The 17,105-nt window shown below is 42.2% G+C and overlaps 1 protein-coding gene across 1 annotated transcript; it reads left to right on the top strand.

Moving 5' to 3' along the window:
* Nucleotides 1-1,077: 1,077 nt before the first annotated feature.
* On the top strand, nucleotides 1,078-14,665 carry LOC136872258 (ATP-sensitive inward rectifier potassium channel 12-like). Its single transcript, XM_067146081.2, has 3 exons — nucleotides 1,078-1,115; nucleotides 12,748-13,763; nucleotides 14,586-14,665. Exons 1-3 carry the CDS (start codon nucleotides 1,078-1,080, stop codon nucleotides 14,663-14,665), a joined length of 1,134 nt encoding a protein of 377 aa, XP_067002182.2.
* The last annotated feature ends 2,440 nt before the right edge of the window (nucleotides 14,666-17,105 follow it).

The following is a 17,105-nucleotide window of genomic DNA, read 5'->3' as shown; positions in this document are numbered from 1 at the left end:
AAGATTTTCTAGTCGTTTTCTTGTAATAACTTTCGTTTATTACAAATTATTATGAATTACGTTCCGTGTTGACGGCTACACTTTACAACAAGAAAACTTTATTAACAATCTTCGTATACAATACGTATTACCATCTAAAGATGGAGTTACTTTACCCAAACATGTTTCAACTCATTTTTGAGCCATCTTCAGTGACTGATCAATAAAATTACAATTACTAAGACATGTGGCTAATACTGTGTTGCCAGCAATCACATAATATTGACATATTCATTATTATTATTATTATTATTATTATTATTATTATTATTATTATTATTATTATTAGTAGTAGTAGTAGTAGTAGTAGTAGTAGTAGTAGTAATGTATTATCTATGGCCTCAGTAACCACGTGTAGGTATTTTGATTAAACGCCATTTAGGTTGCTCGGTGGACAATTTCGACGCCCTATTTTACTCTAGCTGATACCTGAGAAACTGAATTTCTACTGAGTTGCCAGCCGGGCTGAGTGGCTCAGACGATTGAGGCGCTGGCCTTCTAACTCCAATTGGGCAGGTTCGATCCTGGCTCAGTCCGGTGGTATTAGGAGGGGCTGAAATTTGTCAGCCTCGTGTCGGTAGATTTACTGGCACGTAAAAGGACTCCTGCAGGACTAAATTCCGGCACCTTGGCGTCTTCGAAAACCGTAAAAGTAGTTAGTGGGATGTAAAGCCAATAACATTATTACCGAGTGGCCGATTGTTCGAAGGGGAATTCCCTAGCTCGTCCACTTTTAATTTGGGAACTGTTCCCACATTCATGGCCCATTTTACGGAGAACGCTCGCCACGCCCTCAATTGTGAACCATCCTAGATCGTGGATCTCACAATGAGACTATTCTATTTCTTATTCGTCTGTTTATTTAGAGGTTTATACGCGAGGAAATGTGCGAATTAAGATCTGTAAAGAACTTGAACAGTTATCTCTTGTTACATACTTTTGAACGCGTAAATGGATACATTGTTGTTGGAGGATGGGTAACAGCACTAAAGTAGGTCGCTGTTGATCTGAAACGGCAGCTGTAGATGAGAGTTGTCGATGAACCGCAGTGCAACGGACAGTCCAGTTGCAACCAGGTGAGTGCTGCCATGGTTGAAGGATCTCTCGTACGTTCGCCGTACAAAAGGTATGCGAAATCAAAATATACAATAAGTTATTTAAATGGTACATTTGTGAGGCTGAATAAGTAAGAATAGATTCATATAACACGGGTAAAATATTACTGTAGTTCCCAAATTGAAATAATATTTTTTTAAAAATTAAAAGAAAACTAATTCAAAGATTTTTTTTTTTTTTTTGCTAGTTGCTTTACGTCGCACCGACACAGATAGGTCTTATGGCGACGATGGGACAGGGAAGGAAGCGGCCGTGGCCTTAATTAAGGTACAGCCCCAGCATTTGCCTGGTGTGAAAATGGGAAACCACAGAAAACCATTTTCAGGGCTGCCGACAGTGGGGTTCGAACCTACTATCTCCCGAATACTGGATACTGGCCGCACTTAAGCGACTGCAGCTATCGAGCTCGGTAATTCAAAGAAATACCACACAAGAAATATATTGAGAAAGCCACTACAAAGTAAAAAATAATGTTTCTGAAACGTTCTTAGCAATCAATAGGCTGTAATAATTACACTCCTCAGTTATTTCGTATGTTTAATATCGTATTATTTCTACCAATACCTACAATTTGTTCTGATTTGTTTAAGAACAGATATCTTTTGAGGTCGGCGTCAGATTTTACTGTGCCTCACTCTAATAACCTAATCTAGAACAAATATTAAGTACTAGATATAAATTGTTTGGAGATCTTACGACTTGTTATGTCCGCCTACTTGATCGTACAATTTTCAGTGTATCCGTAACTAGCCCAAGTCAGTGTTAGCCAGTGAGCAGCTCGAACGGGCTCACACACGAGGGCTCACATCGTTGAAAGCCGTCGTCGAAAATCCGACTTTCTGGAACTGCAATCAATTCTCAACAGCATTTCTCAGATATAAAATCCTATCGTACCGGTAACAGATTTTTTTACATATTAATTCTGTAATTTCAATTGTTAATTTTATTTTAAGATGTAATTCGCTGGATTGATTAGGTACCCCTACACTATTGGCGCCGACTTCAAAATATATCCGTTCATAAAGAATCATAATAAATTATGGTCTATTTCTTCATTCGTATCAGGAGGGTCTTCAATAAGGCTGTTAGCAGAAATAATATAGTTTTTGAAAATGTCGTTCGTTTTAATTTAATTTGTGTATTCATCATAAGCATGGCGCTCAGCAAACCAAGTAAAATCACTGGTAACTGAGATGATAGAGATGTATCGTAATAGGTCTCTAAACAACTTTACTTGTACAATTTTTTAATGCTTCGGTAAACAAATACAGAGCAAAACTAGATTTCTCAAAGAGACAAATTTCCAGAGTTTAAACGTGTGGCTTAAATAAATCTACCGTGCCACGTATATATCATGAGGCGAATAAGTCGAAAGTCTCAGGTACTCACACTTAAAACGTTTTCAGATCCCAGGGGACGCTATTATTATTATTATTATTATTATTATTATTATTATTATTATTATTATTATTATTATTATTATTATTAATCTGTTTACCCTCCAGGGTTGGTTTTTCCCTCGGACTCAGCGAGGGATCCCACCTCTACTGCCTCAAGGGAAGTGTCCTGGAGCTTGAGACTTAGGGTCAGGGAATACAACCTGGGAGGAGGACCAGTATCTCGCCCAGGCGGCCTCACCTGCTATGATGAACAGTGGCCTTGTGGGGCATGGGAAGATTGGAAGGTATAGACAAGGAAGAGGGAAGAAAGCGGCCGTGGCCTTAAGTTAGTACCATCCCGGCACTTGCCTGGAGGAGAAGTGGGGAAACCACGGAAAACCACTTCCAGAATCGCTGGGATGGGAATCGAATCCACCTCTATTATTATTATTATTATTATTATTATTATTATTATTATTATTATTATTATTATTAACAAATTTTGTCCGTGTTTACAGTAGAATGGCAAGCAAGTAAAGTTAAAACATAGAAAAAAAGACAAGAACATCAAAAGTGCAACAAATAAGTGCATGAAAACAAATGTTACAATAAATTATATGGAACCAAGGACTTTCACTGTAACGAAAGATGAATAAAAAGGAAGACGTTAAAACAAGAAATAGAGGCGTGATTGACTCTGTGGCTGAGCTGCTGGCTCCCCAACCAGAAAGCTGAGGTTCAAGTCCCGTTCGATCCTGGGTCGACATTTTTATTTCATTACGTGGTGTCAGGAAGGGTATCCGGTCTTAAACCCCCAGTCAAAACCAAACTGATGTAAAGGATGTAAAGGAAAGGGCATATAAGTCTCTGGTAAGACCCCAACTAGAGTATGGTTCCAGTGTATGGGACTCTCATCAGGATTACTTGATTCAAGAACTGGAAGAATTCCAAAGAAAAGCAGATCGATTTGTTCTGGGTGATACCCGACAAAAGAGTAGCGTTACAAAAATATTGCAAAGTTTGGGCTGGGAAGACTTGGGAGAAAGGAGACGAGCTGCTCAACTAAGTGGTATATTCCGAGCTGTCAGTTGAGAGATGGCGTGGAATGACATCAGTAGACGAATAAATTTGAGTGGTGTCTTTAAAAGTAGGAAAGATCACAATATGAAGATAAAGCTGGGATTCAAGAGGACAAATTGGGGCAAATATTCGTTTATAGGAAGGGGAATTAGAGATTGGAATAACTTACCAAGGGAGACGTCCAATAAATTTCCAATTTCTTTGCAGTCATTTAAGAAAAGGCTAGGAAAACAACAGATAGGGAATCTGCCAGCTGGGCGACTGCCCTAAATGCCGATCAGTAGTGACTGGAAAATTGATTGATTGATTGATTGATTGATTGATTGATGATTGATTGATTGATTGATTGATTGATTGATTGATTGATTGATTGATTGATTGATTGATTGATTGATTGATTGATTGATTGATTGATTGATTGATTGATTGATTGATTGATTGATTGATTGATTGATTGATTGATTGATTGATTGATTGATTGATTGATTGATTGATTGATTGATTGATTGATTGATTGATTGATTGATTGATTGATTGATTGATTGATTGATTGATTGAGCACGGGTAGCTCCAGCGACCCCGGTTCGAGTCCCGTTGATCGAAAGGAACTTATTGTCAGAATGTTGGCCGGCAGGGTAGGAGAGGTGGTGGTATACAATTTTTAATCATTAGATTACGTGCCAAAAGCCTGGATTCAATTCCAGACCTATCCGCGATGTTTACATGGAGTGAGGGCATATGACCGAGCGAGTTCGTCATGCGGTTGGGGTCGCGCAGCTGTGAACTTGCATTCGGGTGACAGTGAGTTCGAATCCCACCGTCGGCAGCCCTGAAGATGGTTTTCCGTGTCCTTAATTAACGCCACGGTCGCGATCCTCCCAATAGTAGTCCTTTCCCATCCTAGGCTCGCACTTTCCTCGTACAAAAGGTATGCTAAATCAGAATATACAGTAAGTTATTTAACTGGTATATTTGTGACGTTGAATAAGTAAGGATAGATTCATATAACACGGGTAAAATATTACTGTAGTTCCCAAAGTGAAAATATTTTTAAACAAAAATGGAAAAAAACGAATTCAAAGAAATACCACATAAGAAATATATTGAGAAAGCCACTACAAATAAAAAATAATGCTTCTGAAACGTTCGCAGCAATCAATTTTTTACCTGGATATGAGGGCTAGTTTAAGGTCCACTCAGCCTACGTGTATACAACTGAGGAGTTATCTGAGGGTGAGATAGCGGATCTGATCTGGAAAGCTAAGAATTACGACCGTGAGGATTTGTCGTGCTGACACACGACACAGCGTAATCCGCAAGCCTTCGCGTCACCCCGACACAGATAGGTCTTATGGCGACGATGGGATAGGAAATACCTACAAGTGGGAAGTGAAGAGGCCGTGGCCTTAATTAAGGTAGAGCCCCAGCATTTGCCTGGTGAGAAAATGAGAAACCACGGAAAACCATCTTCAGGGATGACAACAGTGGGGTTACCCACTATCTCCGGGATGCAAGCTCACAACTGCGCGGCCCTAACCGCACGGCCAACTCGCCCGGTCGTTTTTAACACTACGACTTACAATAGATTGAGCGGTACAATTACTTACTACTAGCTTGACATTGTAAATACACTGCAAAAACCATTGTTCATAAATTTACACACACATTAGGTAAATATTTCCAAACAGTATCGCATAGTAAAATGAATTCCACAAAGATGTTCCTAGGACTGTCTTTGAATTTTGTGTTAGTGGAGAATTCCAACCATTCATATATTACTTATAGCCCTGAGGGAAAAAATTAGATTACAAAGGTTCGGCATCTTCCACTATTAATGACAATGATAATAATAAGAAGAAGAAGAAGAAGAAGAAGAAGGAAACAAATAATAACGGTTTAGGATTTCGATATATATAAACTGTCCGCCACTGTGGTGTAGTGGTTAGCGTGATTACCTGCCACCCCCGGAGGCCCGGGTTCGATTCCCGGCTCTGCCACGAAATTTGAAAAGTGATACGAGGGCTGGAACGGAGTCCACTCAGCCTCGGGAGGTCAACTGAGTAGAGGTGGGTTCGATTCCCACCTCAGCCATCCTGGAAGTGGTTTTCTGTGGTTTCCCACTTCTCATCCAGGCGAATGCCGGGATGGTACCTAACTTAAGGCCACGGCCGCTTCCTTCCCTCTTCCTTGCCTATCCCATCAGATCTTCCCATCCCTCCACAAGGCCCCTGTTCAGCATAGCAGGTGAGGCCGCCTGGGCGAGGTACTGGTCATTCTCCCCAGTTGTATCCCCCGACCAAGAGTCTGAAGCTCCAGGACACTGCCCTTGAGGCGGTAGAGGGGGGATCCCTCGCTGAGTCCGAGGGAAAAACCGACCCTGGAGGGTAAACAGATGATGATGATGATGATGATGATGATGATGATGATGATGATGATGATATAAACTAACGATGGTTACAAATTATTAATATAATGAAGTGACATAGTTGCAGCAAGTACTTCAAAAAATGCATGAAATTAGAATTTCCAATGACCAAAGTGTGCATATTACACGAACGAAAGGGAAGGTTTCACAATCAAATAGAAAAGCCAGAGAGGAAGTAAAGCCGACTTATAATACGTCATGCACGTTCGGCAAGGACAGATCTTGTCGCCGGGACCAAGTGTGTGTTTCAGAGTATGAAATGAAAATGAAACTGCACATTTATACAGAAAATCGCGTTAACGTAGTTTTCGATGATATAACCAAACATAACAAACACAATGACCTATTGGGATGCCAGTGCAAACATTCCAGAATATTATAAGACCAAGACTCTTAGAAATGACATAGACCACGTGGTTTTTTTTTTTGTTTTTTTTTTTTTGCACGTCTTATTGAGTCAGTAAAATCTTTTGGTGACTAGGGCTAGAACTGAGAAGGAATCAGCCGTGGCCTTAAATTAAAGTTTGACCCCAGCATTTTCCTGGTGTGAATCCTGGAAACCACGGAATGTAATGTTTCGAGTTGCTGACCTCTGTGGTGTAGTGGTTAGTGTGATTAGCTGGCACCCCCGGAGGCCCAGGTTCGATTCTCGGCTCTGCCACGAAATTTGAAAAGTGGTACGAGGGCTGGAACGGGGTCCACTCAGCCTCGGGAGGTCAATTGAGTAGAGGTGGGTTCGATTCCCACCCCAGCCATCCTGGAAGTGGTTTTCCGTAGTTTCCCACTTCTCCTCCAATCAAATGCCAGGATGGTACCTAACTAGTTTTATTGCCTAGTTCCTTTACGTCGCACCGACACAGATAAGTCTTATGGCGACGATGAGACAGGAAAGGCCTGGGAATGGAAAGGAAGCAGCCGTGGCCTTAATTAAGGTACAGCCCCAGCATTTGCATGGTGCGAAAATGGGAAACCACGGAAAACTATCTTCAGGGCTGCCGACAGTGGGGTTCGAACCCACTATCTCCCGGATGCGAGCTCACAGCTACGCGCTCCTAACCGCACGGCCAACTCGCCCGGTGGTACCTAACTTAAGGCAACAGCCGCTTCCTTCTCTCTTCCTTTTCTATCCCAATCTCCCCATCCCCTCTCAAGGCCCCTGTTCAGCACAGCCGGTGTGGCCACCTGGGCGAGGTACTGGTCATCCTCCCCAGTTGTATTCCCGACTCAAAGTCTGAAGCTCCAGGACACTGCCCTTGAGGCGTTAGAGGTGGGATCCCTCTCTGAATGCGAGGGAAAAATCAACCCTGGAGGTTAAACAGTTAAAGAAGAAGAAGAAGGACTGCTGACAGAGGTTTTCGAACCCACTATCTCCTGAATGCAAACTCACAGCTACGTAAGTCCTCGCTCCATATGTGAAAAGATTTTAGAGCCTATCATTATCAATTTACAAGGTAATGACGAATTGGACACAGATGAATCTCTCGGCGATGGAGAATTCGGATACAGTTTAGCAGCAGACGAAGGAGACAAACTGCCTGTCCCACTGGACATGATTGTTATTTACATTATTTGTTCTTTAGAATACAATAGAATACTCCCATTCCCTAGTTCAGGATCGCCTAAAACTGGGAAGAGAGCACACTTTGATTGTAATTCATTAAAGTTTAATACATGCGTTACAGTTTCCTCTTATAATTATTTGATTATTGCTACACTAAATATAATTTATTTTGTCCTAGACGTTAACAATGCTATATTGTCTAGGACAACATGTATCTTCCCTCAGCTTATTTAATGCTTACTTTTATGTCACAAGTCTGTTTGGAGTATCCTACCATTAACAACATACCTTACTTAATGGCTGAATTATGAATAGGAGACAATGACACGATCATACAACCATTTATATATTACTACATTGGACATTCATTTTTAACCTACTAGTAATTACTGTATATTCATTATTCTAGGATATGCAGCCTTCTTATCCATCTTATCCTTATCCTTCATTACTCTCGTTTCTATTTGTTTTGACATTTTTAATTTCCTTTTTCCACATACTTTTTAAAATTAAAGAAATTGCTATTCTTTCCGATGTAATCCACTCTTTATTTAATATTTTAGCAGTTGTATATAATTCTCTCTCTCTTTCTATTTTTGTTTTTTATTCACTTCCCAGATATTTTACTCAGTCTTTCGGTTTCCATTATTTGTTGTTGCTTGTGGTTCCTATTTTAAGACTGATATTCATTGTGTTTTTTATAAAAAGGCCGACTGAAAATGAAACAGTCCAGAGCTTCAATTAAAATCTGGCATAAAATATAATTTGTATAATCGCGTATAGCAAGGTTACCAGAGGTTTTACTTCAATTTAATAGATAAATCGTTCATGAAAAGATTATTCTTTTCTAATATTATCTTCGTATTTCTGTCACCCTTGAAAAATAATGTAAATTCAGGTTTTTACAGTGTTTTAACTCGGTTTAACATATATTCCTTTGAAGTATTATGCAGTGTTTATGACTCTTGAAGACGACCTGAAACACTATGTTCCAGTCCTCTGTACTTGCATCCCTCATGCATCACGAGAACCTGGCCTGACAACGCAACTTGGAATAACTATTACCTGCTGCTCAGAACACTTGAGGTTTAACACTGTGTATAGTTACGTCTACGAAGTCAGAAAAAAGTAAATAATTCCATTCATCAAAATATTTTTTGTGTATGGTTCAGGCTCTGTATATTCCATAATTCCTTAAATATTTAAAAGTACCTAGCGGAATGGTCGCGCGTATAAACGCGCTACAGCTATGGGGTCAAACTGTGTATTCGGGATGCAAGTAGTCCCGCTCAATGGCTAAACGGTTAACGTGTTGGCCTTTGGTTCAAGGGGCCCAGGGTCCGATTCCCGGCTGGGTTTGGGATTTTAACCTTAATTGGTTATTTCCACTGGCTCGGGGACTGGATATGTGTGAGTCGTCCTTAAATAGAAAATAAAAAGTAAAACAAACACAGAATGAGATGAATAAGAAAATAGTAGTAAAAAGTCTATTTTTTAGACTTAAAAAGTGGGTTCGAACCCCTCCCCCCCTCCCGGTCGGCTGTCCTAAGAACGGTTTTCGGTGGTTTCCCATTTGCACTTATAAGCAATGCAGGAACAGTTCCTATTAATAAGCCACAGACGATTCTTTCCATCTCCTTACCCAAATATATTTACTTCATCTTTAGGAACTCCTCAAGAGATGTTGCCAACAAGAAGGGGATATAGACGTAAAAACATGCCATATAATTTCATCTCACCTCAACTCGACCCCGTATCAGGAAACGGGACGAAGCGGGACACTTGCTTTAATGCTAAATATGCTAAATGACCCGTTTTTGTGACGATATTGGCCTACGTATTTTACTACATAAATATTAGTGTTGAAGATGTTACAGGATTATTTAACAGAATGAAATCAATACTCTACAAGCCAGGGTGGATAGCTCAGTTAGAGCGCCGTTCTTCTGAGCTCAAGTTGACGGGTCCAATCCCGGCTCAGTCCGGTGGTACTTGAAGGTGTTCAAATAAGTCAACCTCGTGTCGGTAGATTTACCGGCATGTAAAAGAACTCCTGCGGGACGACATGAGTGTAGTTAGTGGGACGAAAAATGAATTGCATTCCTATTATTAATATACAACGATAACTTCAACCTCAAATTGAGACACACCGGGCGAGTTGGCAGTGCGCGTAGAGGCGCGCGGCTGTGCGCTTGCATCCGGGAGATAGTAGGTTCTAATCCCACTATCGGCAGCCCTGAAAATGGTTTTCCGTGGTTTCCCATTTTCACACCAGGCAAATGCTGGGGCTGTACCTTAATTAAGGCCACGGCCGCTTCCTTCCAACTCCTAGTCATTTCCTATCCCATCGTCGCCATAAGACCTATCTGTGTCGGTGCGACGTAAAGCCCCTAGCAAAAAAAAAAAAAAATTGAGACAACGGTTGACCAAAATACACACATAACGAGAAGGCCAGCAGAGTGAGGGGTCTTGAAGTGGCGAGATAAGACCTGAAAAAGAAATGCTTTCCATTACATGAAGTTTCACGTTGAACGATACAAAAATATCGAAAAGGGCTAAAGTCGTGGAATATGTATTTATTTATTTATTTATTTATTTATTTATTTATTTATTTATTGCTATTTTGCTTTACGTCGCACCGGCACAGATAGATCTTATGGCGACGATGGGACAGGGAAGGACTAGGAATGGGAAGGAAACGGCCGTGGCCTTAATTAAGGTACAGCCCCAGCATTTGCCTGGTGTGAAAATGGGAAACCACAGAAAACTATCTTCAGGGCTGCCGACAGTGGGGTTCGAAACCTCTATCTCCCGGATGCGAGCTCACAGCTGCGCGCTCCTAACCGCACGGCCAACTCGCCCGGTTGTAGAATCTTACTTGTATTAAACGTCGTGTATTAAGTTCCATCTTGTAAGGGAAAGTAGCAAATAATTCTGATACAACTCATATCACAAGGAAAGACTAAAGGGCGTCGAGGGGTCGGAAGGAGGAAGAGATCATGATTCGACTATTTCAAGGAGTGGGCTGGCATCCATGAGATAAAGAAATCATATACCATCTGACAGTCGAAAAGGAAGCAGTTTCCAGAGTAATCACCGACATGTGGAGTCCAGCTCCATGGCTAAATGGTTAGGGTGGTGGCCTTTTGTCACAGGGGTCCCCGGGTTCGATTCTCGGCAGGGTTGGGAATTTTAACCATCATTGGTTAATTTATCTGGCACGGGGGCTGGGTGTATGTGTTGTCATTTCATCCTCATCACGATGCCCAGGTCGCCTACGGGCGTCAAATCAAAAGACCTGCACTGTGTTATCACAATCATTTCATCCTCATCACGATGCCCAGGTAGCCTACGGGAGTCAAATCAAAAGACCTGCACCTGGCGAGCCTATTATGGGCTGAATTGTATACGAATGTGAAACTATTCCATACGCTGATTTCACTTCGACAATCTTTCCCCTTTCACAGACCCAACGAATGTGCGGTCTGTGAATTTCATAATTAAATCCGGTTTAACAACTTTTCGGCTGAAAGTAATTAACCGAGCTCGATAGCTGCAGTCGCTTAAGTGCGGCCAGTATCCAGTATTCGGGAGATAGTAGGTTCGAACCCCACTATCGGCAGCCCTGAAGATGGTTTTCCGTGGTTTCCCATTTTCACACCAGGCGTATGCTGGGGCTGTACCTTAGTTAAGGCCACGGCCGCTTCCTTCCCACTCCTAGCCCTTTCCTGTCCCATCGTCGCCATAACACCTATCTGTGTCGGTGCGACGTAAAGCAACTAGCAAAAAAAAGTAATTAAATTCGTGTTTTCGTCCCGAGGTGGTGGCGCTCTTCCCAGGCACACCCCCAATGGGAGTGAGCTGCATATAAGTTACAATTTTAACTATCTACCAGCCCTCTTGCAATTTTCAAATTTCTGGTAATATCCCGTACTTCCTGTTTATGAGCCCTTGAATGACCCTGTAGTTTTCATGTCAAGAAATTAAATTAATTACAGCTAAAACAAAGGATGGTCATTGAAGCCCACTCCGCTCGATCCTTTGGGGTCAGCGTTCTGATGCACTGCCACAACAGTACAGGGTCTCTCACATGAACTAAGACCGTCAAAGCAGCGTTTGTACTCTGCGGTACATAAGCTGCAGTATGGGAGGTGCGCGCATAGTTCTTGACCTTGCAAGCAGCCTGGACGTGTTCGACCTGGCAAGCACCAGTCGCCAGTCTGAACCTGAGTTATTAACATGGTGAGACAGTTATCATTCCAACACCGTATTTTCGTATTTAAAAGTTCTAGTTTCATCTTAATGGTCGTGTGAACAGCTATTGGTGTGCGAAAGATTCTAATGGTGTTTAAGATGTCTCTCATTATTATAGCAAGATTAGTGTTTAAGTGTGCTGTTAGTGCAAGACGACAGTAAATTCAGAGAGGTACCAAGATGACATTTTGACGCCATTCTTCCATCAGTTAACGGACGAAGAAAAAACGTGTGGGTGGTTTCAACAAGATTCAGCCCTGCTCATAGGGCAGAAGATTCCCTTCTTACAATCTCTGAAGTGTTTGCAGAATGATCAGTGCTGGTCTATTTCTCCCTTGTTCTCCAGATCTAACAGTGTGTGATTTTTACTTGTGGTGTAAACTGAAAGAAAGAGTGTATCGAACAAATCCTCACATACTGGAGGAACTGAAAGAACACATCACGAATGAAATCAGAAACATCACAGTGGCAGAACTCACTGCGTCAGCCAAAATGTGGATACCAAATACACTGTCCGTATAACCCAGGAAGGACGGTACTTCCAGCATCTTTTATAAGGTAAGATTTCATACAAGATTGTGTACACGCTTAAAGCGGGGAGGCCGCGCGGGACGTAAGTTCGGGTGAGGCAACTGCCCCAGCGCAGAATACAAACACCGCACGATCCGTCTTAGTTTATATGAGAGATCCTGTATTAGTTGTGAAGAAGTCAGTATGAGCAGTTAAAACTTTTGTTACTGCCATATAGTAGATAATTTATGCCTATTTACTATTTAGTTTAGCTCCGTTATGGTGATAGTAATTGTTACAGACAGTCGCACAGTACTTTACTATGTACCATTTGAACACCCTATCTTCATTTAACTGTCATACTGTGGTGTTGATTGTTACAGAAAAGTACATTATGGCGGGATACACCGTCTGCGCCGTCTGGTCCGCAGGACGGGAGAGTGTAACATGTCACGTCATCATGCTCCAGGACAACGCATGCGATTTTTACAGGACTTCTTCACCACAATGGTGGACTTACCTTGGCGCTGGACGCTACTGGCTCTCAACCTTAGCTTCTTCGTTTCGTGGTTCATCTTCGGTCTTCTCTGGTGGCTAATCGCCGTTGTCCATGGTGATTTGAACCCCGAGCACTTGCCATCTCTCCAGACTAAAGCTGGATGGGTTCCCTGTGTAACCAACATTCACAACATTACCTCGTGCTTCATGTTCAGCATGGAGAACCAACACACGACAGGGTTTGGTAGCAGAGTTCCTACAGAAGAGTGCCCCGAAGCTATCTTTCTCTTGTGTGTACAGTCCATTGTGGGTGTAACGCTCCAAGCTGCCACACTGGGTATCGTCTTTGCCAAGATCGTAAGACCCAAACAGCGTACTAAGACGATCCTCTTCAGCGACAAGGCAGTCGTCTGCCATCGGGACGGGGACCTGTGTTTGATGTTTCGTGTGGCCGACATGCGTAAGTCGCATATCATCGAAACTAAAATGACCGTCCTTGTGGTGTGCAAACACTTATCCATTGAGGGCGAACTGATATCTCCCTACCGCCACGAGCTCGCTCTAGACTCTCGCTTCTTTCTTCTCTGGCCGGAGACTGTCATACACCGTATTGATGAAAGGAGCCCTCTGTTCGCCCTCTCAGCAGAGGACTTATACTGTTCTGACCTCGAGATCGTCGTGGTGCTGGAGGGCACCATCGAGTCCACAGACCAGCGCATTCAGGCACGCTACTCCTACCTCCCACATGAGATACTGTGGGGGCATAGATTCCGTTCGCTCATGGTCTACAACAAGAGCGAACATAACTACGAGGCGGACTACAGTCTTTTGAACACCACCTATAAGGTCGACACTCCCACTTGCAGTGCCAAGCAGCGTCAAGAACACTTACGAGAAAACTGTAAGTGAACTCTGTACTAGTATCGGTGTAATTACACTGTGTCCAACATACGTAATAATAATAATAACAATAGTAATAATAATAGTAATAATACAGGCTTTTGGGCTTATGCCATGTGAAGAAAACAAGGCGAAACTCTTTACATTTCGCAGAGAACTTCGCTCCGGATCTTCAGAAGAAAATATCGACTGTTCGCGAGGAAGATGTCTACAATAATGAGGGTTTGACAAATGAAATTCTTTCACACAATATCAGTAAAAGGAGGATTAGCTTTTGTGGCCGTTTTTTCCGCATGCATCCAGAAAGCCTAACGAAGAGAACGGCATATATGATCATTTCGATAAAAATCCTAAAATACTAATCCGATGGCTGAGCTGGATATCACAGTAAACGTCATATTAAATAGAGTTATTTTCAGAAAAATGGTTTAAAGAGTATGAGGGGTTCCAAGTCAAAAGAAGGAAAAGCATTCTGTCCGGAAGGAGGAAAGAAGGAAGAAACGTAGTGAAAGAATGAGGAATACTGGAAAAACAGGAATGCAAGGAGAGGCAGAAAATAATGTTAATTCACATGGTCCACAGCTGGCTATTATTATTATTATTATTATTATTATTATTATTATTATTATTATTATTAGCTGAAGACAAACAGCTTCTCTGCGTTTTTTTGTAGATCCGTGTGGTTTTATCCATATAATACAGAAGACTTGTATTAAAAGACTACTCTTTTCCTGTTTCTTCTTTTGTTTTTATTCTTTTTGCGGGGTACAGTATCTTACATTCTAAGTCAATTTAATGCAATTATTTTCTCATTTCTTGGCAGGTCTTCAAACTGGAGACAAGACGATCAACAACGATGCTCCAGTGACTTTGTCTCAGCCATCTACATCTGCCGAGACCTAGCGTGGGTGTTCTCTCCAATTACCAAAGTGTGGAAACATTTGAAACTTGATGATATTCTACATGTACGAACCACGTTGAAGAGCACATGGTGGAACTCTAGTGGGATGGTAACTTGCCGTGTATAAATACACTGACATGCCAAAAGTAATGGGATAGCAAAGCAAAGCAAAGTCATCTCCGTACAGGCCATGAAGGCCCTTGGAGGGGTGGAAGGTAAAGGCTTCCATTATCCGTAACCTCGGCACTTCATGGGGTAGAGTGGTTAGCTCTACGCTCGGCCGCCTTTGCCTCCAGGAATTAACCTGGTACTCATTTTTGGTGTAGGCTGAGTGCACCTCCGGAAGTGAAATCTCGTTTCTTAAATTTTTCGACTTCCTGGCGGGGAAAAAAGTAATGGGACAGCAGTATTTAGAGGTAATAGTCAGTGGCGCCTCCATACAGTGACGTCTTGGAAGTGCCCAGACCTGTACCAGGTGTGATCTGACATCTCAAGAGTGAGTATAAACACTGTCTGTGCTGGTCGTGGCAAGGCGACGTGAATTATAGTCTTTCGAACGGAGCATGATAGTGGGGGACCAGATGAATGCAACATTCTATTATCAAAGTTGTGCGAATATTTAAAATTCCTCGATCGACGGTCTCACATTGGTATCGGAAATATCTCATACGAGGCATTACCAGCCGCAGTGAACAGCGTAGTGGCCGACCACGGATGGTTAGTGACAGCGATTATCGGCTTCTGGCTAGAATTATCCGTGGTAATAGACAAGACACACAGGCCCATATTACGTCCACATTCAATGCAGGAAGTACCAGACGCATATCTAGCAGGTCAGTGCGGTGTTATTAGGGATGCGGTTACGGAACAACTAGCGGCTATCTTTTTAAAGAATTATGTATAATATAAAAGAAAATATAGAAACTATTAGTATAGTCTATTACATTCCAAAATATTTTAATGTTACCAACCCTGCACTGCAAGGTTTTCTTCTGCTGAAATGGAATGGTTTTTCTGTGCTTTGTAATAAGGTCCTCTATACTATCTAAAATATAGTAAAAAGTATCTGGCTTCATTCGATAATATTTGAAAGAATTTTGTTCGTCGGTTTTAAGCATACCGGGCGAATTGGCCGTGCGGTTAGGAGCGCGCAGCTGTGAGCTTGCATCCGGGAGACAGTGGGTTCGAACCCCACTGTCGGCAGCCCTGAAGACGGTTTTACGTGGTTTCCCATTTTCACACCAGGCAAATGCTAGGTCTGTACCTTAATTAAGGCCACGGCCGCTTCCTTCCCATCCCTAGGCCTTTCCTATCCCATCGTCGCCATAAGACCTACCTGAGTCGGTGCGACGTAAAGCAAAATATCAACAACAAAACATTTAAGCATTCTATGCAAATGATCCAAATCACAGAGTTCACGTTGATTTTCATAAATTGGGTGCACCGAATACCTTCGTCTATGCAAATATCTAGATTTCAGAAAAATATTTTCATACAAAAATAACTCTTCACCTACAAAGAACTCTATCGCTTGTAAAGAACTCGCTCTGGCTGACTTCCAGTCAACAATCGAGAGTAAGCGTGAAAGCGTCTACTAGGTAGCCTACTAGCATGTTAAAGCGCTAGTAGAAGTGAGATGTTCCGTAATCGCAGAATACCTACCAGAGTGCCCTTGTTAACACCACGACGCTGGGCTCATCGTCTTACCAAAGAGTGTGCCGTTGCTAATAAAATTTCACCCTGAAGGACTGACGATAAGTCACTGTTCCAATTGTTTCAAGCTGATTGTAGGGTTCGAATATGGCACAGGCTCCATGAAACCATGGACCCCAGTTGTTAACCAGGCACCATACAGGCTTGTGGTAGTTCCATAATGGTGTGTTGTGTGTTCGCATATCATGGGTTGGATCCGCTGACTCACCTGAACAGGTCGTTGGTTAGTGATTGCTACGCTGAATTTCTTGGTGACCACTTACAGCCCTTAATGGAATTCACGAACCCTTACAGCAATGAGACATTCCAGCATTGTATCATCGACCCCAGGTTACCCAGAATTGGTTGGAGAAACGTTCTGGAAAGTTTCAGCGGCTGGTGCAGCCACCTCGTTCATCTGATATGAACCATGTTAGGCATTTGTGGGAGAGGTTGTGAGGTCAATTCACACTCAAAACCCTTCATCCATAAATAGCAATAACTGTGGGTAGCTATCGACATGACATGGGTCAGAATTTCTCCACATGTGTTTCTTCCACTAGTGGAATCGATGCCACGATGAGATGCTGCACTTGGCCGAGCTAGAGGGGGACCAACATGATACTAGACCCCTATCACATGACTTCTGGCATGTCAGTATAAATAGCTTTTATACCTGATTTCCCTCTGGTATAAAGCAAATTCTTGTTGCTTGAAGGCGAGAAGAATAAGTTCATGAACTCCCCTTCG

The sequence above is a fragment of the Anabrus simplex genome, chromosome 4 (assembly GCF_040414725.1).
Source record: "Anabrus simplex isolate iqAnaSimp1 chromosome 4, ASM4041472v1, whole genome shotgun sequence".
NCBI classification, from domain to species: Eukaryota; Metazoa; Arthropoda; class Insecta; order Orthoptera; family Tettigoniidae; genus Anabrus; species Anabrus simplex.
Note: the sequence above shows the minus strand (reverse complement) of the source record. Positions and strands in the feature narration are given on the sequence as shown.